The following is a 24,888-nucleotide window of genomic DNA, read 5'->3' on the forward strand; positions in this document are numbered from 1 at the left end:
TGCCCAAATCGTTTAGTTCGCCATCGGGATAATCAACACCACGACAGGGCGATAGACTTTCCAATTCCAATTGCGAAACCAAACTCCCATAACAGAAAAATCAACTGTGCTGTCAATGAAGCTCTTTTTCCCCTTGACTTGATTTATTTAACTTTAATGAACTGTATGAAGCGCAAATAGGACAACAAAACTCAATGACTGTGTGCTAGAAGGGTGAAATGGATATAAAGCCAACCGCAGAGTATAGAGAACTCACCGAATGAGATGAAGTAGAGAATACGCGCTGCAGTTTAGCCCGAATTTATCTGACATATGAGTCACCCTGACCCAGCTCACTGGGTCAGAGACAAAACGCACACGAAATGGCCAAGAGACTTGGCTTACAGTCTGGCCAAATCAAATGACTGCAACTAACTGCCTTTGAACTTAACCTTAAACCTAATAAATAGCTTAATTAGTCGTATGCTTTCACCTTGTTTGTGAGGAGAGATGGAAGTGGCATCGAGGCCAACACACAGCTGACCCCTAAACTCTCATTACACATTTAAACGGTTGGCTTTCCTGGATGGTCTGCTCCTAGCCTGTCATGTTCTCAACGGGAACAGTCAATTTGCCTTACCACAAAAAAAAACATCAAGTGTCTGCTCATATGTATTATTGGTCTGGGAATATTTGGGGTTCCCATTAAATGAAATCTGGAGAATTTTATTACTTTCTATCTACTAACAATCTCTATTCTATTATTAGAATTATGTTTATGAAATATTTCATATATGATCAAAGTCTGTTTAACCAAGCGCAGTTTTTGATTCAGGTAAATATATTTTCCTGAAAAATATTACTAAATGCAATAATGGTAAGTTGTCCATGGAAAAAAAGTATGAAAAGAAGACTCATCAATGTTTAATTCGACTGAACAACAAAAATAAACTTTAAGACCTTGTAAAGTTTCAACTAAAATGTCAAAGAAAGCTGATATTCGTATAATCTAGTTGTACATGCTCTTATTATATCCACGATGCTTCCTTGTAAAAAGTGTTGGTTTCTTTCATTTAAGACTTTCGGCTGAGATTTACAATAGAGGAAGTTGGGGCAAATGCAGAGAGGGATCGATCAGTCACAAAGTTGTTAAACAACAAAATTATGAAAACATGTACGAACAGAATATTTTTATGAATTAAATGATCAATAAGTTAATCAAAAGGAGCAAGTTCCATATTTTGTCACACATGAAGTAAAACTTACCAAAAATCCGCTTGGGTTAAACCTGAAGCTTTTCATTCAAAATTTCAGTCTGAAATGTTTTATATTTGCAATAATAAAAACCAGAGGCACGGGGCTAACTTTGACCGCGTCAAAGTTTGTATACCCTTGCAAGTTTTTTGGTAACTCTTTCCTTTTCAAAGTGGAAAAACGTTTTATCACTAACCATAGAACACATAGATGGGACAAACTCATGATTTTTTGATTGCAAACGCTAGCCTAGTCATGGAACCCCAGAGAACCTCGGGAAAACCCGAACGCTCGTACTCTCAATGAGAGCGTAAAGTGGGGAGAGGGCCAAGCAGCTACGAAAAAATTTCAGTCTAGCACAGACTACAGAACGACGAAGGCAGGCCTATGTCGCTTGTGATTTCGTTCTGTCTATGTATGTGTACACTCGTCGGTACATGCTCAGGCTTCGTAGTGTGTGTGTGACGTGAAGTTGTACAACATCGCATTTCAACAGCTCGCTCGACCAAAATTTTTAATTTTTGACAAAACCTGTAATAGTGTCAATTTTTGAACGATTTTTGAAATTCATATATCAGTTTATCCATCAGCAAATTGACTTTCAGTTGGCATTAAAACCTCAAAAAGTAAAATTTTTTATCTTTTCTGAGAAAATCACGATTTAGTAAAAATTATGTTTTTTTACATAGAAAATCCCTAAAACCTCAAATATTCTCACCTAACCCCAACTTTGTGATCCTGTAATAGTGTCAATTTTTGACCGATTTTTGAAATTCATATATCAGTTTATCCATCAGCAAATTGACTTTCAGTTGGCATTAAAACCTAAAAAGTAAAATTTTCATCTTTTGTGAGAAAATCATGATTTAGTAAAAATTATGTTATTTTTGCATAGAAAATCCCTAAAACCTCAAATATTCTCACCTAACCCCAACTTTGTGAACCTGTAATAGTGTCAATTTTTGACCGATTTTTGAAATTCATATTTCAGTTTATCCATCAGCAAATTGACTTTCAGTTGGCATTAAAACCTCAAAAAGTAAAATTTTCATCTTTTCTGAGAAAATCACGATTTAGTAAAAATTATGTTTTTTTACATAGAAAATCCCTAAAACCTCAAATATTCTCACCTAACCCCAACTTTGTGATCCTGTAATAGTGTCAATTTTTGACCGATTTTTGAAATTCATATATCAGTTAATCCATCAGCAAATTGACTTTCAGTTGGCATTAAAACCTCAAAAAGTAAAATTTTCATCTTTTGTGAGAAAATCATGATTAAGTAAAAATTATGTTATTTTTGCATAGAAAATCCCTAAAACCTCAAATATTCTCACCTAACCCCAACTTTGTGAACCTGTAATAGTGTCAATTTTTGACCGATTTTTTGAAATTCATATTTCAGTTTATCCATCAGCAAATTGACTTTCAGTTGGCATTAAAACCCAAAAAGTAAAATTTTCATCTTTTCTGAGAAAATCACGATTACTAAGAATTATGTTTTTTTACATAGAAAATCCCTAAAACCTCAAATATTCTCACCTAACCCCAACTTTGTGAACCTGTAATAGTGTCAATTTTCGACCGATTTTTGAAATTCATATATCAGTTTATCCATCAGCAAATTGACTTTCAGTTGGCATTAAAATCTCAAAAGTAAAATTTTCATCTTTTCTGAGAAAATCACGATTTAGTAAAAATTATGTTTTTTTACATAGAAAATCCCTAAAACCTCAAATATTCTCACCTAACCCCAACTTTGTGAACCTGTAGTAGTGTCAATTTTTGACCGAATTTTGAAATTCATATATCAGTTTATCCATCAGCAAATTGATTTTCAGTTGGCATTAAAATCTCAAAAAGTAAAATTTTCATCTTTTCTGAGAAAAACACGATTATGTTTTTTTACATAGAAAATCCCTAAAACCTCAAATATTCTCACCTAACCCCAACTTTGTGAACCTGTAATAGTGTCAATTTTTGACCGATTTTTGAAATTCTTATATCAGTTTATCCATCAGCAAATTGACTTTCAGTTGGCATTAAAACCTCAAAAAGTAAAATTTTCATCTTTTCTGCGAAAATCACGATTTAGTAAAAATTATGTTTTTTTACATAGAAAATCCCTAAAACCTCAAATATTCTCACCTAACCCAACTTTGTGATCCTGTAATAGTGTCAATTTTTGACCGATTTTTGAAATTCATATATCAGTTTATCCATCAGCAAATTGACTTTCAGTTGGCATTAAAACCCAAAAAGTAAAATTTTCATCTTTTCTGAGAAAATCACGATTTAGTAAAAATTATGTTTTTTTGCAAGGAAAATCCTAAAACCTCAAATATTCTCACCTAACCCAACTTTGTGAACCTGTAATAGTGTCAATTTTTGACCGTTTTTGAAATTCATATATCAGTTTATCCATCAGCAAATTGACTTTCAGTTGCATTAAAACCTAAAAGTAAAATTTTCATCTTTTCTGAGAAATTCACGAGTTAGTAAAATTATGTTTTTTTACATAGAAATCCTAAAACCTCAAATATTCTCACCTAACCCAACTTTGTGAACCTGTAATAGTGTCAATTTTTACCGATTTTTGAAATTCATATATCAGTTTATCCATCAGCAAATTGACTTTCAGTTGGCATTAAAACCTCAAAAAGCAAAATTTTCATCTTTTCTGAGAAAATCACGATTTAGTAAAATTATGTTTTTTTACATAGAAAATCCTAAAACCTCAAATATTCTCACCTAACCCAACTTTGTGATCCTGAATAGTGTCAATTTTTGACCGATTTTTGAAATTCATATATCAGTTTATCCATCAGCAAATTGACTTTCAGTTGGCATTAAAATCTCAAAAGTAAAATTTTCATCTTTTCTGAGAAAATACGATTTAGTAAAATTATGTTTTTTTACATAGAAAATCCTAAAACCTCAAATATTCTCACCTAACCCAACTTTGTGAACCTGTAATAGTGTCAATTTTTACCGATTTTTGAAATTCATATATCAGTTTATCCATCAGCAAATTGACTTTCAGTTGGCATTAAAACCTCAAAAAGCAAAATTTTCATCTTTTCTGAGAAAATCACGATTTAGTAAAAATTATGTTTTTTTACATAGAAAATCCCTAAAACCTCAAATATTCTCACCTAACCCAACTTTGTGATCCTGTAATAGTGTCAATTTTTGACCGATTTTTGAAATTCATATATCAGTTTATCCATCAGCAAATTGATTTTCAGTTGGCATTAAAATCTCAAAAAGTAAAATTTTCATCTTTTCTGAGAAAATTACGATTTAGTAAAATTATGTTTTTTTACATAGAAAATCCCTAAAACCTCAAATATTCTCACCTAACCCAACTTTGTGATCCTGTAATAGTGTCAATTTTTGACCGATTTTTGAAATTCATATATCAGTTTATCCATCAGCAAATTGACTTTCAGTTGGCATTAAAACCTCAAAAAGTAAAATTTTCATCTTTTCTGAGAAAATCACGATTTAGTAAATATTATGTTTTTTTACATAGAAAATTCCTAAAGCCTCAAATATTCCCACCTAACCCAACTTTGTGAACCTGTAATAGTGCAATTTTTGACCGATTTTTGAAATTCATATATCAGTTTATCCATCAGCAAATTGACTTTCAGTTGGCATTAAAACCTCAAAAAGTAAAATTTTCATCTTTTCTGAGAAAATCACGATTTAGTAAAAATTATGTTTTTTTACATAGAAAATCCCTAAAACCTCAAATATTCTCACCTAACCCAACTTTGTGAACCTGTAATAGTGTCAATTTTTACCGATTTTTGAAATTCATATATCAGTTTATCCATCAGCAAATTGACTTTCAGTTGGCATTAAAACCTCAAAAAGTAAAATTTTCATCTTTTCTGAGAAAATCACGATTTAGTAAAATTATGTTTTTTTACATAGAAAATCCCTAAACCTCAAATATTCTCACCTAACCCCAACTTTGTGACCTGTAATAGTGTCAATTTTTGACCGATTTTTGAAATTCATATATCAGTTTATCCATCAGCAAATTGATTTCAGTTGGCATTAAAACTCAAAAAGTAAAATTTTCATCTTTTCTGAGAAAATACGATTTAGTAAAAATTATGTTTTTTTACATAGAAAATCCTAAAACCTCAAATATTCTCACCTAACCCAACTTTGTGATCCTGTAATAGTGCAATTTTTGACCGATTTTTGAAATTCATATATCAGTTTATCCATCAGCAAATTGACTTTCAGTTGGCATTAAAACCCAAAAAGTAAATTTTCATCTTTTCTGAGAAAATCACGATTTAGTAAATATTATGTTTTTTTACATAGAAAATCCTAAAACCTCAAATATTCCACCTAACCCAACTTTGTGAACCTGTAATAGTGCAATTTTTGACCGATTTTTGAAATTCATATATCAGTTTATCCATCAGCAAATTGACTTTCAGTTGGCATTAAAACCTCAAAAAGTAAAATTTTCATCTTTTCTGAGAAAATCACGATTTAGTAAAAATTATGTTTTTTTACATAGAAAATCCTAAAACCTCAAATATTCTCACCTAACCCAACTTTGTGATCCTGTAATAGTGTCAATTTTTGACCGATTTTTGAAATTCATATATCAGTTTATCCATCAGCAAATTGACTTTCAGTTGGCATTAAAACTCAAAAAGTAAAATTTTCATCTTTTCTGAGAAAATCACGATTTAGTAAAAATTATGTTTTTTTACATAGAAAATCCCTAAAACCTCAAATATTCTCACCTAACCCAACTTTGTGATCCTGTAATAGTGTCAATTTTTGACCGATTTTTGAAATTCATATATCAGTTTATCCATCAGCAAATTGACTTTCAGTTGGCATTAAAACCTCAAAAAGTAAAATTTTCATCTTTTCTGAGAAAATCACGATTTAGTAAAATTATGTTTTTTTACATAGAAAATCCCTAAACCTCAAATATTTCACCTAACCCAACTTTGTGATCCTGTAATAGTGTCAATTTTTGACCGATTTTTGAAATTCATATATCAGTTTATCCATCAGCAAATTGACTTTCAGTTGCATTAAAACCCAAAAGTAAAATTTTCATCTTTTCTGAGAAAATCACGATTTAGTAAAAATTATGTTTTTTTAAAGAAAATCCCTAAAACCTCAAATATTCTCACCTAACCCAACTTTGTGAACCTGTAATAGTGTCAATTTTTGACCGATTTTTGAAATTCATATATCAGTTTATCCATCAGCAAATTGATTTCAGTTGGCATTAAAACCTCAAAAAGTAAAATTTTCATCTTTTCTGAGAAAATCACGATTTAGTAAAAATTATGTTTTTTTACAAGAAAATCCCTAAAACCTCAAATATTCTCACCTAACCCAACTTTGTGACCTGTAATAGTGTCAATTTTTGACCGATTTTTGAAATTCATATATCAGTTTATCCATCAGCAAATTGATTTCAGTTGGCATTAAAACTCAAAAAGTAAAATTTTCATCTTTTCTGAGAAAATACGATTTAGTAAAAATTATGTTTTTTTACATAGAAAATCCTAAAACCTCAAATATTCTCACCTAACCCCACTTTGTGAACCTGTAATAGTGTCGATTTTTGACCGATTTTTGAAATTCATATATCAGTTTATCCATCAGCAAATTGATTTCAGTTGGCATTAAAACCTCAAAAAGTAAAATTTTCATCTTTTCTGAGAAAATCACGATTTAGTAAAATTATGTTTTTTTACATAGAAAATCCCTAAAACCTCAAATATTCTCACCTAACCCAACTTTGTGAACCTGTAATAGTGTCAATTTTTGACCGATTTTTGAAATTCATATATCAGTTTATCCATCAGCAAATTGATTTCAGTTGGCATTAAAACCTCAAAAAGTAAAATTTTCATCTTTTCTGAGAAAATCACGATTTAGTAAAATTATGTTTTTTTACATAGAAAATCCTAAAACCTCAAATATTCTCACCTAACCCAACTTTGTGATCCTGTAATAGTGTCAATTTTTGACCGATTTTTGAAATTCATATATCAGTTTATCCATCAGCAAATTGACTTTCAGTTGGCATTAAAACCTCAAAAAGTAAAATTTTCATCTTTTCTGAGAAAATCACGATTTAGTAAAATTATGTTTTTTTACATAGAAAATCCTAAAACCTCAAATATTCTCACCTAACCCAACTTTGTGAACCTGTAATAGTGTCAATTTTTGACCGATTTTTGAAATTCATATTCAGTTTATCCATCAGCAAATTGACTTTCAGTTGGCATTAAAACCTCAAAAAGTAAAATTTTCATCTTTTCTGAGAAAATCACGATTTAGTAAAATTATGTTTTTTTACATAGAAAATCCCTAAAACCTCAAATATTCTCACCTAACCCAACTTTGTGACCTGTAATAGTGTCAATTTTTGACCGATTTTTGAAATTCATATATCAGTTTATCCATCAGCAAATTGACTTTCAGTTGGCATTAAAACTCAAAAAGTAAAATTTTCATCTTTTCTGAGAAAATCACGATTTAGTAAAATTATGTTTTTTTACATAGAAAATCCTAAAACCTCAATATTCTCACCTAACCCAACTTTGTGAACCTGTAATAGTGCAATTTTTGACCGATTTTTGAAATTCATATATCAGTTTATCCATCAGCAAATTGACTTTCAGTTGGCATTAAAACCTCAAAAGTAAAATTTTCATCTTTTCTGAGAAAATCACGATTTAGTAAAATTATGTTTTTTTACAAGAAAATCCTAAAACCTCAAATATTCTCACCTAACCCAACTTTGTGACCTGTAATAGTGTCAATTTTTGACCGATTTTTGAAATTCATATATCAGTTTATCCATCAGCAAATTGACTTTCAGTTGGCATTAAAACCTCAAAAAGTAAAATTTTCATCTTTTCTGAGAAAATCACGATTTAGTAAAAATTATGTTTTTTTACATAGAAAATCCTAAAACCTCAAATATTCTCACCTAACCCAACTTTGTGAACCTGTAATAGTGTCAATTTTTGACCGATTTTTGAAATTCATATATCAGTTTATCCATCAGCAAATTGACTTTCAGTTGGCATTAAAACCTCAAAAAGTAAAATTTTCATCTTTTCTGAGAAAATCACGATTTAGTAAAAATTATGTTTTTTACATAGAAAATCCTAAAACCTCAAATATTCTCACCTAACCCCAACTTTGTGACCTGTAATAGTGTCAATTTTTGACCGATTTTTGAAATTCATATATCAGTTTATCCATCAGCAAATTGACTTTCAGTTGGCATTAAAACCTCAAAAAGTAAAATTTTCATCTTTTCTGAGAAAATCACGATTTAGTAAAAATTATGTTTTTTTACATAGAAAATCCTAAAACCTCAAATATTCTCACCTAACCCAACTTTGTGACCTGTAATAGTGTCAATTTTTGACCGATTTTTGAAATTCATATATCAGTTTATCCATCAGCAAATTGACTTTCAGTTGGCATTAAAACTCAAAAGTAAAATTTTCATCTTTTCTGAGAAAATCACGATTTAGTAAAAATTATGTTTTTTTACATAGAAAATCCTAAAACCTCAATATTCTCACCTAACCCAACTTTGTGAACCTGTAATAGTGTCAATTTTTGACCGATTTTTGAAATTCATATATCAGTTTATCCATCAGCAAATTGACTTTCAGTTGGCATTAAAACTCAAAAGTAAATTTTCATCTTTTCTGAGAAAATCACGATTTAGTAAAAATTATGTTTTTTTACATAGAAAATCCCTAAAACCTCAAATATTCTCACCTAACCCAACTTTGTGACCTGTAATAGTGTCAATTTTTGACCGATTTTTGAAATTCATATATCAGTTTATCCATCAGCAAATTGACTTTCAGTTGGCATTAAAACCTCAAAAGTAAAATTTTCATCTTTTCTGAGAAAATCACGATTTAGTAAAATTATGTTTTTTTACATAGAAAATCCTAAAACCTCAAATATTCTCACCTAACCCAACTTTGTGACCTGTAATAGTGTCAATTTTGACCGATTTTTGAAATTCATATATCAGTTTATCCATCAGCAAATTGACTTTCAGTTGGCATTAAAACTCAAAAAGTAAAATTTTCATCTTTTCTGAGAAATCACGATTTAGTAAAATTATGTTTTTTTACATAGAAAATCCTAAAACCTCAAATATTCCACCTAACCCAACTTTGTGACCTGTAATAGTGTCAATTTTTGACCGATTTTTGAAATTCATATATCAGTTTATCCATCAGCAAATTGACTTTCAGTTGGCATTAAAACCTCAAAAAGTAAAATTTTCATCTTTTCTGAGAAAATCACGATTTAGTAAAATTATGTTTTTTTACAAGAAAATCCTAAAACCTCAAATATTCTCACCTAACCCAACTTTGTGAACCTGTAATAGTGTCAATTTTTGACCGATTTTTGAAATTCATATATCAGTTTATCCATCAGCAAATTGACTTTCAGTTGGCATTAAACTCAAAAAGTAAAATTTTCATCTTTTCTGAGAAAATCACGATTTAGTAAAATTATGTTTTTTTACATAGAAAATCCCTAAAACCTCAAATATTCTCACCTAACCCAACTTTGTGAACCTGTAATAGTGTCAATTTTTGACCGATTTTTGAAATTCATATATCAGTTTATCCATCAGCAAATTGACTTTCAGTTGGCATTAAAACCTCAAAAAGTAAAATTTTCATCTTTTCTGAGAAAATCACGATTTAGTAAAATTATGTTTTTTTACAAGAAAATCCCTAAAACCTCAAATATTCTCACCTAACCCAACTTTGTGAACCTGTAATAGTGTCAATTTTTGACCGATTTTTGAAATTCATATATCAGTTTATCCATCAGCAATTGACTTTCAGTTGGCATTAAAACCTCAAAAGTAAAATTTTCATCTTTTCTGAGAAAATCACGATTTAGTAAAATTATGTTTTTTTACATAGAAAATCCTAAAACCTCAAATATTCTCACCTAACCCAACTTTGTGAACCTGTAATAGTGTCAATTTTTGACCGATTTTTGAAATTCATATATCAGTTTATCCATCAGCAAATTGACTTTCAGTTGGCATTAAAACCTCAAAAAGTAAAATTTTCATCTTTTCTGAGAAAATCACGATTTAGTAAAAATTATGTTTTTTTACATAGAAAATCCCTAAAACCTCAAATATTCTCACCTAACCCAACTTTGTGACCTGTAATAGTGTCAATTTTTGACCGATTTTTGAAATTCATATATCAGTTTATCCATCAGCAAATTGACTTTCAGTTGGCATTAAAACTCAAAAAGTAAAATTTTCATCTTTTCTGAGAAAATCACGATTTAGTAAAATTATGTTTTTTTACATAGAAAATCCTAAAACCTCAAATATTCTCACCTAACCCAACTTTGTGAACCTGTAATAGTGTCAATTTTTGACCGATTTTTGAAATTCATATATCAGTTTATCCATCAGCAAATTGACTTTCAGTTGGCATTAAAACCTCAAAAAGTAAAATTTTCATCTTTTCTGAGAAAATCACGATTTAGTAAAATTATGTTTTTTTACATAGAAAATCCTAAAACCTCAAATATTCTCACCTAACCCAACTTTGTGAACCTGTAATAGTGTCAATTTTTGACCGATTTTTGAAATTCATATATCAGTTTATCCATCAGCAAATTGACTTTCAGTTGGCATTAAAACTCAAAAGTAAAATTTTCATCTTTTCTGAGAAAATCACGATTTAGTAAAATTATGTTTTTTTACATAGAAAATCCTAAAACCTCAAATATTCTCACCTAACCCAACTTTGTGACCTGTAATAGTGTCAATTTTTGACCGATTTTTGAAATTCATATATCAGTTTATCCATCAGCAAATTGACTTTCAGTTGGCATTAAAACCTCAAAAGTAAAATTTTCATCTTTTCTGAGAAAATCACGATTTAGTAAAAATTATGTTTTTTTACATAGAAAATCCTAAAACCTCAAATATTCTCACCTAACCCAACTTTGTGAACCTGTAATAGTGTCAATTTTTGACCGATTTTTGAAATTCATATATCAGTTTATCCATCAGCAAATTGACTTTCAGTTGGCATTAAACCTCAAAAGTAAAATTTTCATCTTTTCTGAGAAAATCACGATTTAGTAAAATTATGTTTTTTTACATAGAAAATCCCTAAAACCTCAAATATTCTCACCTAACCCAACTTTGTGACCTGTAATAGTGTCAATTTTTGACCGATTTTTGAAATTCATATATCAGTTTATCCATCAGCAAATTGACTTTCAGTTGGCATTAAAACCTCAAAAAGTAAAATTTTCATCTTTTCTGAGAAAATCACGATTTAGTAAAATTATGTTTTTTTACATAGAAATCCCTAAAACCTCAAATATTCTCACCTAACCCAACTTTGTGACCTGTAATAGTGTCAATTTTTGACCGATTTTTGAAATTCATATATCAGTTTATCCATCAGCAAATTGACTTTCAGTTGGCATTAAAACCTCAAAAAGTAAAATTTTCATCTTTTCTGAGAAAATCACGATTTAGTAAAAATTATGTTTTTTTACATAGAAAATCCTAAAACCTCAAATATTCTCACCTAACCCAACTTTGTGAACCTGTAATAGTGTCAATTTTTGACCGATTTTTGAAATTCATATATCAGTTTATCCATCAGCAAATTGACTTTCAGTTGGCATTAAAACCTCAAAAGTAAAATTTTCATCTTTTCTGAGAAAATCACGATTTAGTAAAAATTATGTTTTTTTACATAGAAAATCCCTAAACCTCAATATTCTCACCTAACCCAACTTTGTGAACCTGTAATAGTGTCAATTTTTGACCGATTTTTGAAATTCATATATCAGTTTATCCATCAGCAAATTGACTTTCAGTTGGCATTAAAACCTCAAAAGTAAAATTTTCATCTTTTCTGAGAAAATCACGATTTAGTAAAAATTATGTTTTTTTACATAGAAAATCCTAAAACCTCAAATATTCTCACCTAACCCAACTTTGTGAACCTGTAATAGTGTCAATTTTTGACCGATTTTTGAAATTCATATATCAGTTTATCCATCAGCAAATTGACTTTCAGTTGGCATTAAAACCTCAAAAAGTAAAATTTTCATCTTTTCTGAGAAAATCACGATTTAGTAAAATTATGTTTTTTTACATAGAAAATCCTAAAACCTCAAATATTCTCACCTAACCCAACTTTGTGACCTGTAATAGTGTCAATTTTTGACCGATTTTTGAAATTCATATATCAGTTTATCCATCAGCAAATTGACTTTCAGTTGGCATTAAAACCTCAAAAGTAAAATTTTCATCTTTTCTGAGAAAATCACGATTTAGTAAAATTATGTTTTTTTACATAGAAAATCCTAAAACCTCAAATATTCTCACCTAACCCAACTTTGTGAACCTGTAATAGTGTCAATTTTTGACCGATTTTTGAAATTCATATATCAGTTTATCCATCAGCAAATTGACTTTCAGTTGGCATTAAAACCTCAAAAGTAAAATTTTCATCTTTTCTGAGAAAATCACGATTTAGTAAAAATTATGTTTTTTACATAGAAAATCCCTAAAACCTCAAATATTCTCACCTAACCCAACTTTGTGACCTGTAATAGTGTCAATTTTTGACCGATTTTTGAAATTCATATATCAGTTTATCCATCAGCAAATTGACTTTCAGTTGGCATTAAAACCTCAAAAAGTAAAATTTTCATCTTTTCTGAGAAAATCACGATTTAGTAAAAATTATGTTTTTTTACATAGAAAATCCTAAAACCTCAAATATTCTCACCTAACCCAACTTTGTGAACCTGTAATAGTGTCAATTTTTGACCGATTTTTGAAATTCATATATCAGTTTATCCATCAGCAAATTGACTTTCAGTTGGCATTAAAACCTCAAAAAGTAAAATTTTCATCTTTTCTGAGAAAATCACGATTTAGTAAAAATTATGTTTTTTTACATAGAAAATCCTAAAACCTCAATATTCTCACCTAACCCCAACTTTGTGAACCTGTAATAGTGTCAATTTTTGACCGATTTTTGAAATTCATATATCAGTTTATCCATCAGCAAATTGACTTTCAGTTGGCATTAAAACCTCAAAAAGTAAAATTTTCATCTTTTCTGAGAAAATCACGATTTAGTAAAATTATGTTTTTTTACATAGAAAATCCCTAAAACCTCAAATATTCTCACCTAACCCAACTTTGTGAACCTGTAATAGTGTCAATTTTTGACCGATTTTTGAAATTCATATATCAGTTTATCCATCAGCAAATTGACTTTCAGTTGGCATTAAACCTCAAAAGTAAAATTTTCATCTTTTCTGAGAAAATCACGATTTAGTAAAATTATGTTTTTTTACATAGAAAATCCTAAAACCTCAAATATTCTCACCTAACCCAACTTTGTGACCTGTAATAGTGTCAATTTTTGACCGATTTTTGAAATTCATATATCAGTTTATCCATCAGCAAATTGACTTTCAGTTGGCATTAAAACTCAAAAGTAAAATTTTCATCTTTTCTGAGAAATCACGATTTAGTAAAAATTATGTTTTTTTACATAGAAAATCCTAAACCTCAAATATTCTCACCTAACCCAACTTTGTGAACCTGTAATAGTGTCAATTTTTGACCGATTTTTGAAATTCATATATCAGTTTATCCATCAGCAAATTGACTTTCAGTTGGCATTAAACCTCAAAAAGTAAAATTTTCATCTTTTCTGAGAAAATCACGATTTAGTAAAAATTATGTTTTTTTACATAGAAAATCCTAAAACCTCAAATATTCTCACCTAACCCAACTTTGTGAACCTGTAATAGTGTCAATTTTTGACCGATTTTTGAAATTCATATATCAGTTTATCCATCAGCAAATTGACTTTCAGTTGGCATTAAAACTCAAAAAGTAAAATTTTCATCTTTTCTGAGAAAATCACGATTTAGTAAAATTATGTTTTTTTACATAGAAAATCCTAAAACCTCAAATATTCTCACCTAACCCAACTTTGTGAACCTGTAATAGTGTCAATTTTTGACCGATTTTTGAAATTCATATATCAGTTTATCCATCAGCAAATTGACTTTCAGTTGGCATTAAAACCTCAAAAGTAAAATTTTCATCTTTTCTGAGAAAATCACGATTTAGTAAAATTATGTTTTTTTACATAGAAAATCCTAAAACCTCAAATATTCTCACCTAACCCAACTTTGTGACCTGTAATAGTGTCAATTTTTGACCGATTTTTGAAATTCATATATCAGTTTATCCATCAGCAAATTGACTTTCAGTTGGCATTAAAACCTCAAAAGTAAAATTTTCATCTTTTCTGAGAAAATCACGATTTAGTAAAATTATGTTTTTTTACATAGAAATCCTAAAACCTCAAATATTCTCACCTAACCCAACTTTGTGAACCTGTAATAGTGTCAATTTTTGACCGATTTTTGAAATTCATATATCAGTTTATCCATCAGCAAATTGACTTTCAGTTGGCATTAAAACCTCAAAAGTAAAATTTTCATCTTTTCTGAGAAAATCACGATTTAGTAAAATTATGTTTTTTTACATAGAAATCCCTAAAACCTCAAATATTCTCACCTAACCCAACTTTGTGAACCTGTAATAGTGTCAATTTTTGACCGATTTTTGAAATTCATATATCAGTTTATCCATCAGCAAATTGACTTTCAGTTGGCATTAAACCTCAAAAGTAAAATTTTCATCTTTTCTGAGAAAATCACGATTTAGTAAAATTATGTTTTTTTACATAGAAAATCCCTAAAACCTCAAATATTCTCACCTAACCCAACTTTGTGAACCTGTAATAGTGTCAATTTTTGACCGATTTTTGAAATTCATATATCAGTTTATCCATCAGCAAATTGACTTTCAGTTGGCATTAAACCTCAAAAAGTAAAATTTTCATCTTTTCTGAGAAAATCACGATTTAGTAAAATTATGTTTTTTTACATAGAAAATCCTAAAACCTCAAATATTCTCACCTAACCCAACTTTGTGACCTGTAATAGTGTCAATTTTTGACCGATTTTTGAAATTCATATATCAGTTTATCCATCAGCAAATTGACTTTCAGTTGGCATTAAAACCTCAAAAGTAAAATTTTCATCTTTTCTGAGAAAATCACGATTTAGTAAAATTATGTTTTTTTACATAGAAAATCCTAAACCTCAAATATTCTCACCTAACCCAACTTTGTGACCTGTAATAGTGTCAATTTTTGACCGATTTTTGAAATTCATATATCAGTTTATCCATCAGCAAATTGACTTTCAGTTGGCATTAAACCTCAAAAGTAAATTTTCATCTTTTCTGAGAAAATCACGATTTAGTAAAATTATGTTTTTTACATAGAAAATCCTAAAACCTCAAATATTCTCACCTAACCCAACTTTGTGAACCTGTAATAGTGTCAATTTTTGACCGATTTTTGAAATTCATATATCAGTTTATCCATCAGCAAATTGACTTTCAGTTGGCATTAAAACTCAAAAAGTAAAATTTTCATCTTTTCTGAGAAAATCACGATTTAGTAAAAATTATGTTTTTTACATAGAAAATCCTAAAACCTCAAATATTCTCACCTAACCCAACTTTGTGAACCTGTAATAGTGTCAATTTTTGACCGATTTTTGAAATTCATATATCAGTTTATCCATCAGCAAATTGACTTTCAGTTGGCATTAAAACCTCAAAAGTAAAATTTTCATCTTTTCTGAGAAAATCACGATTTAGTAAAAATTATGTTTTTTTACATAGAAAATCCCTAAAACCTCAAATATTCTCACCTAACCCCAACTTTGTGACCTGTAATAGTGTCAATTTTTGACCGATTTTTGAAATTCATATATCAGTTTATCCATCAGCAAATTGACTTTCAGTTGGCATTAAAACCTCAAAAGTAAAATTTTCATCTTTTCTGAGAAAATCACGATTTAGTAAAAATTATGTTTTTTACATAGAAATCCCTAAACCTCAATATTCTCACCTAACCCAACTTTGTGAACCTGTAATAGTGTCAATTTTTGACCGATTTTTGAAATTCATATATCAGTTTATCCATCAGCAAATTGACTTTCAGTTGGCATTAAACCTCAAAAGTAAAATTTTCATCTTTTCTGAGAAAATCACGATTTAGTAAAATTATGTTTTTTTACATAGAAAATCCCTAAAACCTCAAATATTCTCACCTAACCCAACTTTGTGACCTGTAATAGTGTCAATTTTTGACCGATTTTTGAAATTCATATATCAGTTTATCCATCAGCAAATTGACTTTCAGTTGGCATTAAAACCTCAAAAGTAAAATTTTCATCTTTTCTGAGAAAATCACGATTTAGTAAAATTATGTTTTTTTACATAGAAAATCCTAAAACCTCAAATATTCTCACCTAACCCAACTTTGTGAACCTGTAATAGTGTCAATTTTTGACCGATTTTTGAAATTCATATATCAGTTTATCCATCAGCAAATTGACTTTCAGTTGGCATTAAAACCTCAAAAGTAAAATTTTCATCTTTTCTGAGAAAATCACGATTTAGTAAAATTATGTTTTTTACATAGAAAATCCCTAAAACTCAAATATTCTCACCTAACCCCAACTTTGTGAACCTGTAATAGTGTCAATTTTTGACCGATTTTTGAAATTCATATATCAGTTTATCCATCAGCAAATTGACTTTCAGTTGGCATTAAAACCTCAAAAAGTAAAATTTTCATCTTTTCTGAGAAAATCACGATTTAGTAAAATTATGTTTTTTTACATAGAAAATCCTAAAACCTCAAATATTCTCACCTAACCCCAACTTTGTGAACCTGTAATAGTGTCAATTTTTGACCGATTTTTGAAATTCATATATCAGTTTATCCATCAGCAAATTGACTTTCAGTTGGCATTAAAACCTCAAAAAGTAAAATTTTCATCTTTTCTGAGAAAATCACGATTTAGTAAAATTATGTTTTTTACATAGAAAATCCCTAAAACCTCAAATATTCTCACCTAACCCCAACTTTGTGAACCTGTAATAGTGTCAATTTTGACCGATTTTTGAAATTCATATATCAGTTTATCCATCAGCAAATTGACTTTCAGTTGGCATTAAAACCTCAAAAAGTAAAATTTTCATCTTTTCTGAGAAAATCACGATTTAGTAAAAATTATGTTTTTTTACATAGAAAATCCCTAAAACCTCAAATATTCTCACCTAACCCAACTTTGTGACCTGTAATAGTGTCAATTTTTGACCGATTTTTGAAATTCATATATCAGTTTATCCATCAGCAAATTGACTTTCAGTTGGCATTAAAACCTCAAAAAGTAAAATTTTCATCTTTTCTGAGAAAATCACGATTTAGTAAAAATTATGTTTTTTTACATAGAAAATCCCTAAAACCTCAAATATTCTCACCTAACCCAACTTTGTGAACCTGTAATAGTGTCAATTTTTGACCGATTTTTGAAATTCATATATCAGTTTATCCATCAGCAAATTGACTTTCAGTTGGCATTAAACCTCAAAAAGTAAAATTTTCATCTTTTCTGAGAAAATCACGATTTAGTAAAAATTATGTTTTTTTACATAGAAAATCCCTAAAACCTCAAATATTCTCACCTAACCCCAACTTTGTGAACCTGTAATAGTGTCAATTTTTGACCGATTTTTGAAATTCATATATCAGTTTATCCATCAGCAAATTGACTTTCAGTTGGCATTAAAACCTCAAAAAGTAAAATTTTCATCTTTTCTGAGAAAATCACGATTTAGTAAAAATTATGTTTTTTACATAGAAAATCCCTAAAACCTCAAATATTCTCACCTAACCCCAACTTTGTGAACCTGTAATAGTGTCAATTTTTGACCGATTTTTGAAATTCATATATCAGTTTATCCATCAGCAAATTGACTTTCAGTTGGCATTAAAACCTCAAAAAGTAAAATTTTCATCTTTTCTGAGAAAATCACGATTTAGTAAAAATTATGTTTTTTACATAGAAAATCCCTAAAACCTCAAATATTCTCACCTAACCCCAACTTTGTGAACCTGTAATAGTGTCAATTTTTGACCGATTTTTGAAATTCATATATCAGTTTATCCATCAGCAAATTGACTTTCAGTTGGCATTAAAACCTCAAAAAGTAAAATTTTCATTTTTCTGAGAAAATCACGATTTAGTAAAAATTATGTTTTTTACATAGAAAATCCCTAAAACCTCAAATATTCTCACCTAACCCCAACTTTGTGAACCTGTAATAGTGTCAATTTTTGACCGATTTTGAAATTCATATATCAGTTTATCCATCAGCAAATTGACTTTCAGTTGGCATTAAAACCTCAAAAAGTAAAATTTTCATCTTTTCTGAGAAAATCACGATTTAGTAAAAATTATGTTTTTTTACAAGGAAAATCCCTAAAACCTCAAATATTCTCACCTAACCCCAACTTTGTGACCTGTAATAGTTCAATTTTGACCGATTTTGAAATTCATATATCAGTTTATCCATCAGCAAATTGACTTTCAGTTGGCATTAAAACCTCAAAAAGTAAAATTTCATTTTTCTGAGAAAATCACGATTTAGTAAAAATTATGTTTTTTACAAGGAAAATCCCTAAAACCTCAAATATTCTCACCTAACCCCAACTTTGTGATTCTGTAATAGTGCGTCAAATATTCTTACGTTCACCTTAACTTTGTGAACCTGGTGAACCCTGGACTAAGTACAGTGCCAGATTAAGCCAGAGCGTGGGTTTTAACAATCCAAAAAATATTATAATAGGGTTTTATTATTATTTAAGTATTATTAAATGTTGTATATTTTAAATGAATAAATGAATAAATAAAATAGATTCAAACCAATTTGGAAAATATTTTGAAAAAAAAAATTTAAAATTGAAAAATATTGTAAAATTTAGTTCCTAAGATTTTGGTGTAGATTGAAAGACATTATTCTATCTTGAAAAATTGACAATTAAGGTTTATTGCAATATTTTGCTGTTGATTGGAATTAAAACAAAAAAATAATTCAACAATTTCTCCTCCCTAAAGGAATTATAAAACTTGTTATTTTAAATTTTGTTGGTATGTAAATCCATATTATTATTTTTGCTTTAAACGATTTTTATTCTATTTTAATGCATAATATTAATCCCATGCTTATTTCGTTTGACTGAAGTTGAGAGGCTAAGCAAACGAAAAAAAAGAAAAAATTATAGCTAGAAAAAAACACGTTTGCAAAAATCCATTTGTTGTAAAAAATTCAATTTATATTCGATTACATGACGATGTCTAAGTAGAAAAGTGCTCCAACAGAACATCGTGATGAAGAGGAGACGACGTTGGCAGAGGAGGTCGGAGGGAAGAGACAGCATTTGAAAATATCTTGTCATGCGTTAAAATTGCAATTTCTTTTTTCCCACTCATACCCTCAAGTAAAGGAATATAAAGTAAACTGATAAATGTTTGTAGAAAAATGGGTAAAAGTAAACCTTTTCGTATTTGAAGCCAATCCTCGATATTTCAGCTAATTGCATCTGCCTAGGCAAACAAACATAACAATCATAGTCAATTGTTGATAGTTAAATATTCATTGACCATTACCCGGGATGGGTGTGAAATAAAAACTGAAAACAGATATCCCACCCACACTGGCACAGCATCCACCACTTCGCTCTTGGGGAATTGGCACCCCCAAGGATCTGACAATACACAGGAGAATCCACATCATTGATTGCCCACATGGCGTGCATAGAAAGTATCCTTCGACTGTATTGGAAAACCATTTTGGGCCAACAAACAAAACAAAGACAGGCCTTAGCAATTGCGAAACAGAAAAAATGTACACTAGAGGCGGCGATAATAATAGCCGAACTATCTATACCCTTTTGAATACTTTATTGCAAAGGGATTTATTTATTTCCAACTGAATTATCTTCATTAACAGCCTGATTCAGAGAAAAGACCATATAACTATAGTAATAATCGATAGATTTACTGTGTTTTATAAACTTTAGCATCAAAGGTATATACTCCACAAAGAAAAAAGAAAAGAAAAGAGTAAAAAATTTCATTGCAAATGAAACGAAAAACGTTTTATTTTGATTTTCTGCACACGCCTGACTAGAATTGCGGCTGAATGTGGAAAGGGTCTTGTTTCTGCCCCACTTCAAAGGCAAATGTTTCTATTTTCATTTGCCAATTGCTGGAAGGTTTTCTCTTTCAATACCGTGTATTAAATCAAATATTAGGTATGCCATTTTTCTGTGCATTTAAAGAAGGCATTGGGGATATTTTTTCTGAAAAACTTCCAGTTTTGAAATGTGATGAAAAGAATCTTGTTGTTAATCGACGAGGAGTTCAATATACTTTCTTTTTACTTTGAAAGTTGAAGAACAGATAATCAGATCAATTGATGTCAAGTCAATTCGAATAATTTCAAATAGGATTTTAAGTTTAAAATTTATGGCATACGTATAGTTAATCTTAGTTTTACTGAGCCTACAAATTTATTTAAGAGATCTATTGATTTCTAAAATTTTTGATGTTTTTATCCGTTTTTAAATTTTTAGCTTAGCAGTAAAACTTACCTTTAAACAAAAACGCCTATGTTGACTAAATTTGTTGTACTACATTATCGTCAGATAGAAATTAACTTATTTGAACTCTTCGCTACTTTTACTTTAAAGCCGAATAAAATCAGAAGTAATTAACGAAAAACCTAGGTTCCAAATCTTTTTAAAACTCGATAACGAAAGTGATCCCAAAAATCTTACGTATGTGTGTTCTTAGAAGTTTTTTCCGAAGAACAAAAAATTCGTTATATTTTGGTTTTTGTTATCAAAGTTTCACTGTATATAGTTGGACATATGCTTATTCTGGTAACCGAACAAATTACAAAAGTAATTAATTAAAAAACTAGTCCTTAAGGTGACTTTTATTCTACTTACCATGAATATTGAAAGTTCATTTAAAGTTTCGTTTAGCAAAGATTTGTTGGGATTATCACGTTCAAAAATATTTCAAATATTAAATTGTACGAAATTACCCAATCTGGCCTAGGGTATTTCGAGGTTTACCACATAACTTTAAGCGCAGACTTTTCATTTTCCTTCTTTTTTTTAACATGGGCAATTTGTGGTGCGAAAAAAAAGGCGGCCACATGTTGACAGTCGCTTGTCATTATCTGAAAACAAAACAATGCAAAAATAAGAATAAAATAAAATACTTGCGAAAGTGTTGATACATACTTTAAAATTTAATTAAGAGAATAGAAACTTTTGCCTTAATATTTGGTATACATTTGTATTTTGTCAAACAAGTTGGCTTAACAAAGCAACAAAAAAAAAAAAAATATGTATCTTAAAAATGAATTTAGTAATTCAGTTGCTTTTGATTAGCTCTGAGCTCGTGCAATTTACACTAATGCATAAATCTCATTCCAAACCCATAATTCTTCAGACAATTGAGAAAGTTGTGCCACCAAATTTGAACGCTTTGGAATGCGGCGATTGTGGGTACGTCAACAGAAAGTGCAAGGTTAAGCTCACTGGTTATCGATGTGGCGAATATGAGTCCAATGACTTTAGTCTGGTTTCCATTGCGGATGGCCTTGGCAATGAGACTGCCCATTTGCGTGAATGCCTACCGCCGGAATTCAATTTCAAAGGTAATGTGATTTAATTTGTGGTCATCTGTGATATATAAATAATATAGATTTTAGATCGCGTTTCCACATTTTGTTGCTTTTGGACACCACAGCTGGGCTGCACCTTTATTCATCATAAGATAAGAAATAATTTTACTTGTAATAAATGTACAGGAAAGGTTTTATCTCAATACAGATATTGTCCATGTGATGGATCCGACTATCCGGATGCTATCAAAGAACTAATTTTACTTTGTTCGTTAATTGTAATGAGTATGTGGTAGTTAGTGAAAGAAATCTAATAAACAATACTAAAAACTAGTAATTTGTTGATTGAATAATTTTTTTTTTTTTTTTTTTTTGTCGTCTATCAATTTACATTTTGCTGTTCGTAGCATTTTTTTTTTGTGTGGCATGTTATACAATTTATGCGGACAGTCTTGATGGCAAGGAGTTGGAATTTTTTTTTCTGTAATGTATGCTCGTCACGTTTAGCCACTTGTATCCTGAGCTTCAGCTGCCTGTTTCAATTCGTGTCTTCACATTCACTTAGTGTGGCAAAGGCCTGGGATAAAGCTCGTTTGCATATTGATATGCTTACATGTAATATTCAGTTGGATTGCCTTTTTTTTCTATTTCCTATAGCTTGATTTGCTTTGTAATGGAAATTAAAGTGGATTCATGATGTAATGTCTTTCAAAAATTGCTCAAAGTTTTAAATTCTGTGACTATTATTACTGACAGCCATATATTTTTCTTTTGTTCTGGAGTGGATTGTCAACAACTTTTCTAGTTCTCTAGTTCCCTTACAATTTCACTATAATTATTTGTTGCATACTTTTCGGCTGCACTTAAAACTATTTTGTTTCTCTGCGCGTGTTCAAGTGTTTGTCTAGACAAAAGGCTTTCCAAGCAAAACGTTTAACAAGGCAATGCAAAATAAAACGCCATGCCATGTGAAAAACTGACCAACCCCAAAAGCATATAGAGAACCAAAATGAAATGGCCAAATTGTTAGCACGTGGAGCCATAAAACTTCACATTAAAACCCAACAAACAAAGAAATATACAAAAACAATTTTGAAAACATTTTCTGTACTTAAAACACGCAAGGCAAATTAAAGCCGCCAAGAGCAGCAGCAAACCTTTGTTTTTTGGGCGCCCAAATGGCGGACATGCAGGCGCCTCCTGAATGTCAGGCCGTTAAAGTTTAGTGGGCGATTTTTGCATAACACACGCAGCCAACGAAAGAAAGAGGAAACAGGAAAGTGCTGAAAATGGAGAGAAAGAAAGCATGAAACGGGAATTGCAGCAGACGCCTGGAAAATGTTCAAACTTTTCCTCAAGCTCATCAAGAAAGGAAAAAGTTTCCTTTTGCCCAGCGATAAATCAAATTTTTGTTGCTTGTTAACTCGTTCGTTTAAATTAAGTTGAACATTAAGAAGGGTGTGGCCCGAAATGGGTGATCAAATTTTATGTAATTTTAAGAATTTTCCCACAAAGAGTCTTCGGGCATTAGTGTAAAGTGGGAAACACCCACCGAAAGAACGAAAGCTAATGAAAAATTTTAACTAGTCTGGTGGAAGTTGCAAATTCTTTAGCTGAAATTGTGAGCTAATTAACCTTAAATGGGAGGATGGGAAAACGATATCATCGAAATACAAAGTGGCAAGTAAAGTGGAAATAAATCTAAAAGGATTCCCGTTAAAGAATTTGCAGTAACTTTAATTCATAGATTATAGTTTTGTTGTTATCGATAATACAATTTAATTTATTGGAAAGTAAAAGTTGTCGAATTTTTAGCTTAAAAACGTTTCAGATATAAATTATAAAAGAAAACATGTTAAACCTGTAAATTTATACGGGAATCGTATTGGTAAAAAAGGCCTTTAAAATATATATATAGAAAATATTTAAAACTCGGCGATAGATTTGATGAATCCAAGGATTCAAAGTGTTCGATGTTTGTGTTAAATCATTGCCTGTTTTACAGGCCCAGAGGTCACCAGTCGTTCCTCGCATATAACGCAGCTCAGGGAGCAGCTATCTAATCACGAATATAGGCAACCAGTCCCCAGACTCAGTTAAGCCGCTTGTTATTGTCATTGTTATCAACGCTGTCAGTGCAACAAATTTTGGGAAACAAGAGCCCAATGAAACTACTCGAAACTATATGTATGTATGTACATGAGTTACATGGAATAGGCCATGTTCTCCCCTGTGGGCATATGTTAAACATTTTGACACTTTTGCGCACGGTTAAATCTAGCTACCCGAATAACAAACACCAGCTCGAAAAGCCTCCGCGTGACACCGCTGAACTTTGACAATCCGTAATGGTCGTTGATGAGGGTTCAAGGTACATTTCCGGCCAAACATCGAAATTCCTCGGCACGACTGTACGAAATTTTAAAATTTTGTCCACAATTTGCAGACTAAAACCATAATCAACGAACTGAAATCAACGACTGACAAAATTTAGTTACAGTGGGTCGACAAGTTGTCGTTGCTCTTTCCTGTCAGTGTGGGATGGGGGCGAACCAACCACTGTGGTGGTTGTCACTAAGCTTTGCTGTGGTGGACATTCGATAAAATTACGCGAATGGTATTGGAGCATAGCACAGCAACGGACATCGAGTTATATTGAAACTTAATTAAGTGCAGGTGTATGAGTAGTTCACAAGGGAGATGGGTGTATGGGGAATGTTACTCAGTGGTTACTGTGTTAACAGTTTTGGTTTTTGCTCACTTCAGTTGTTTGCCAGTTGATTTTTGGTGTACAATATTAAAGGTTTTAAGAACCAAAATTTCTATCATTTTGACATAGTCAAAGTGGAAACATATCTTTAAACCTGTGTACATGCTTTTTCATTTCAATTACACTTTTGAAAATAATTTTGAATTAAAAACTCCTTGCAAATTTCTTTCCA

The 24,888-nt window shown here is 30.3% G+C and overlaps 1 protein-coding gene across 2 annotated transcripts; it reads left to right on the forward strand.

Moving 5' to 3' along the window:
- Positions 1-21,641: 21,641 nt before the first annotated feature.
- LOC111518647 lies at positions 21,642-22,279 on the forward strand. Of its 2 annotated transcripts, none has more exons than XM_047010808.1 (2): positions 21,642-21,979; positions 22,027-22,279. In XM_047010808.1, exons 1-2 carry the CDS (start codon positions 21,679-21,681, stop codon positions 22,095-22,097), a joined length of 372 nt encoding a protein of 123 aa, XP_046866764.1. In that variant the 5' UTR covers positions 21,642-21,678; the 3' UTR covers positions 22,098-22,279. The 2 variants fall into 2 exon arrangements, with proteins under 2 accessions (XP_046866764.1, XP_046866763.1); XM_047010807.1 differs by having other exon boundaries at positions 22,034-22,279.
- The last annotated feature ends 2,609 nt before the right edge of the window (positions 22,280-24,888 follow it).

This window comes from Drosophila willistoni (genome assembly GCF_018902025.1).
Source record: "Drosophila willistoni isolate 14030-0811.24 chromosome 2R unlocalized genomic scaffold, UCI_dwil_1.1 Seg167, whole genome shotgun sequence".
Classification (NCBI taxonomy): Eukaryota; Metazoa; Arthropoda; class Insecta; order Diptera; family Drosophilidae; genus Drosophila; species Drosophila willistoni.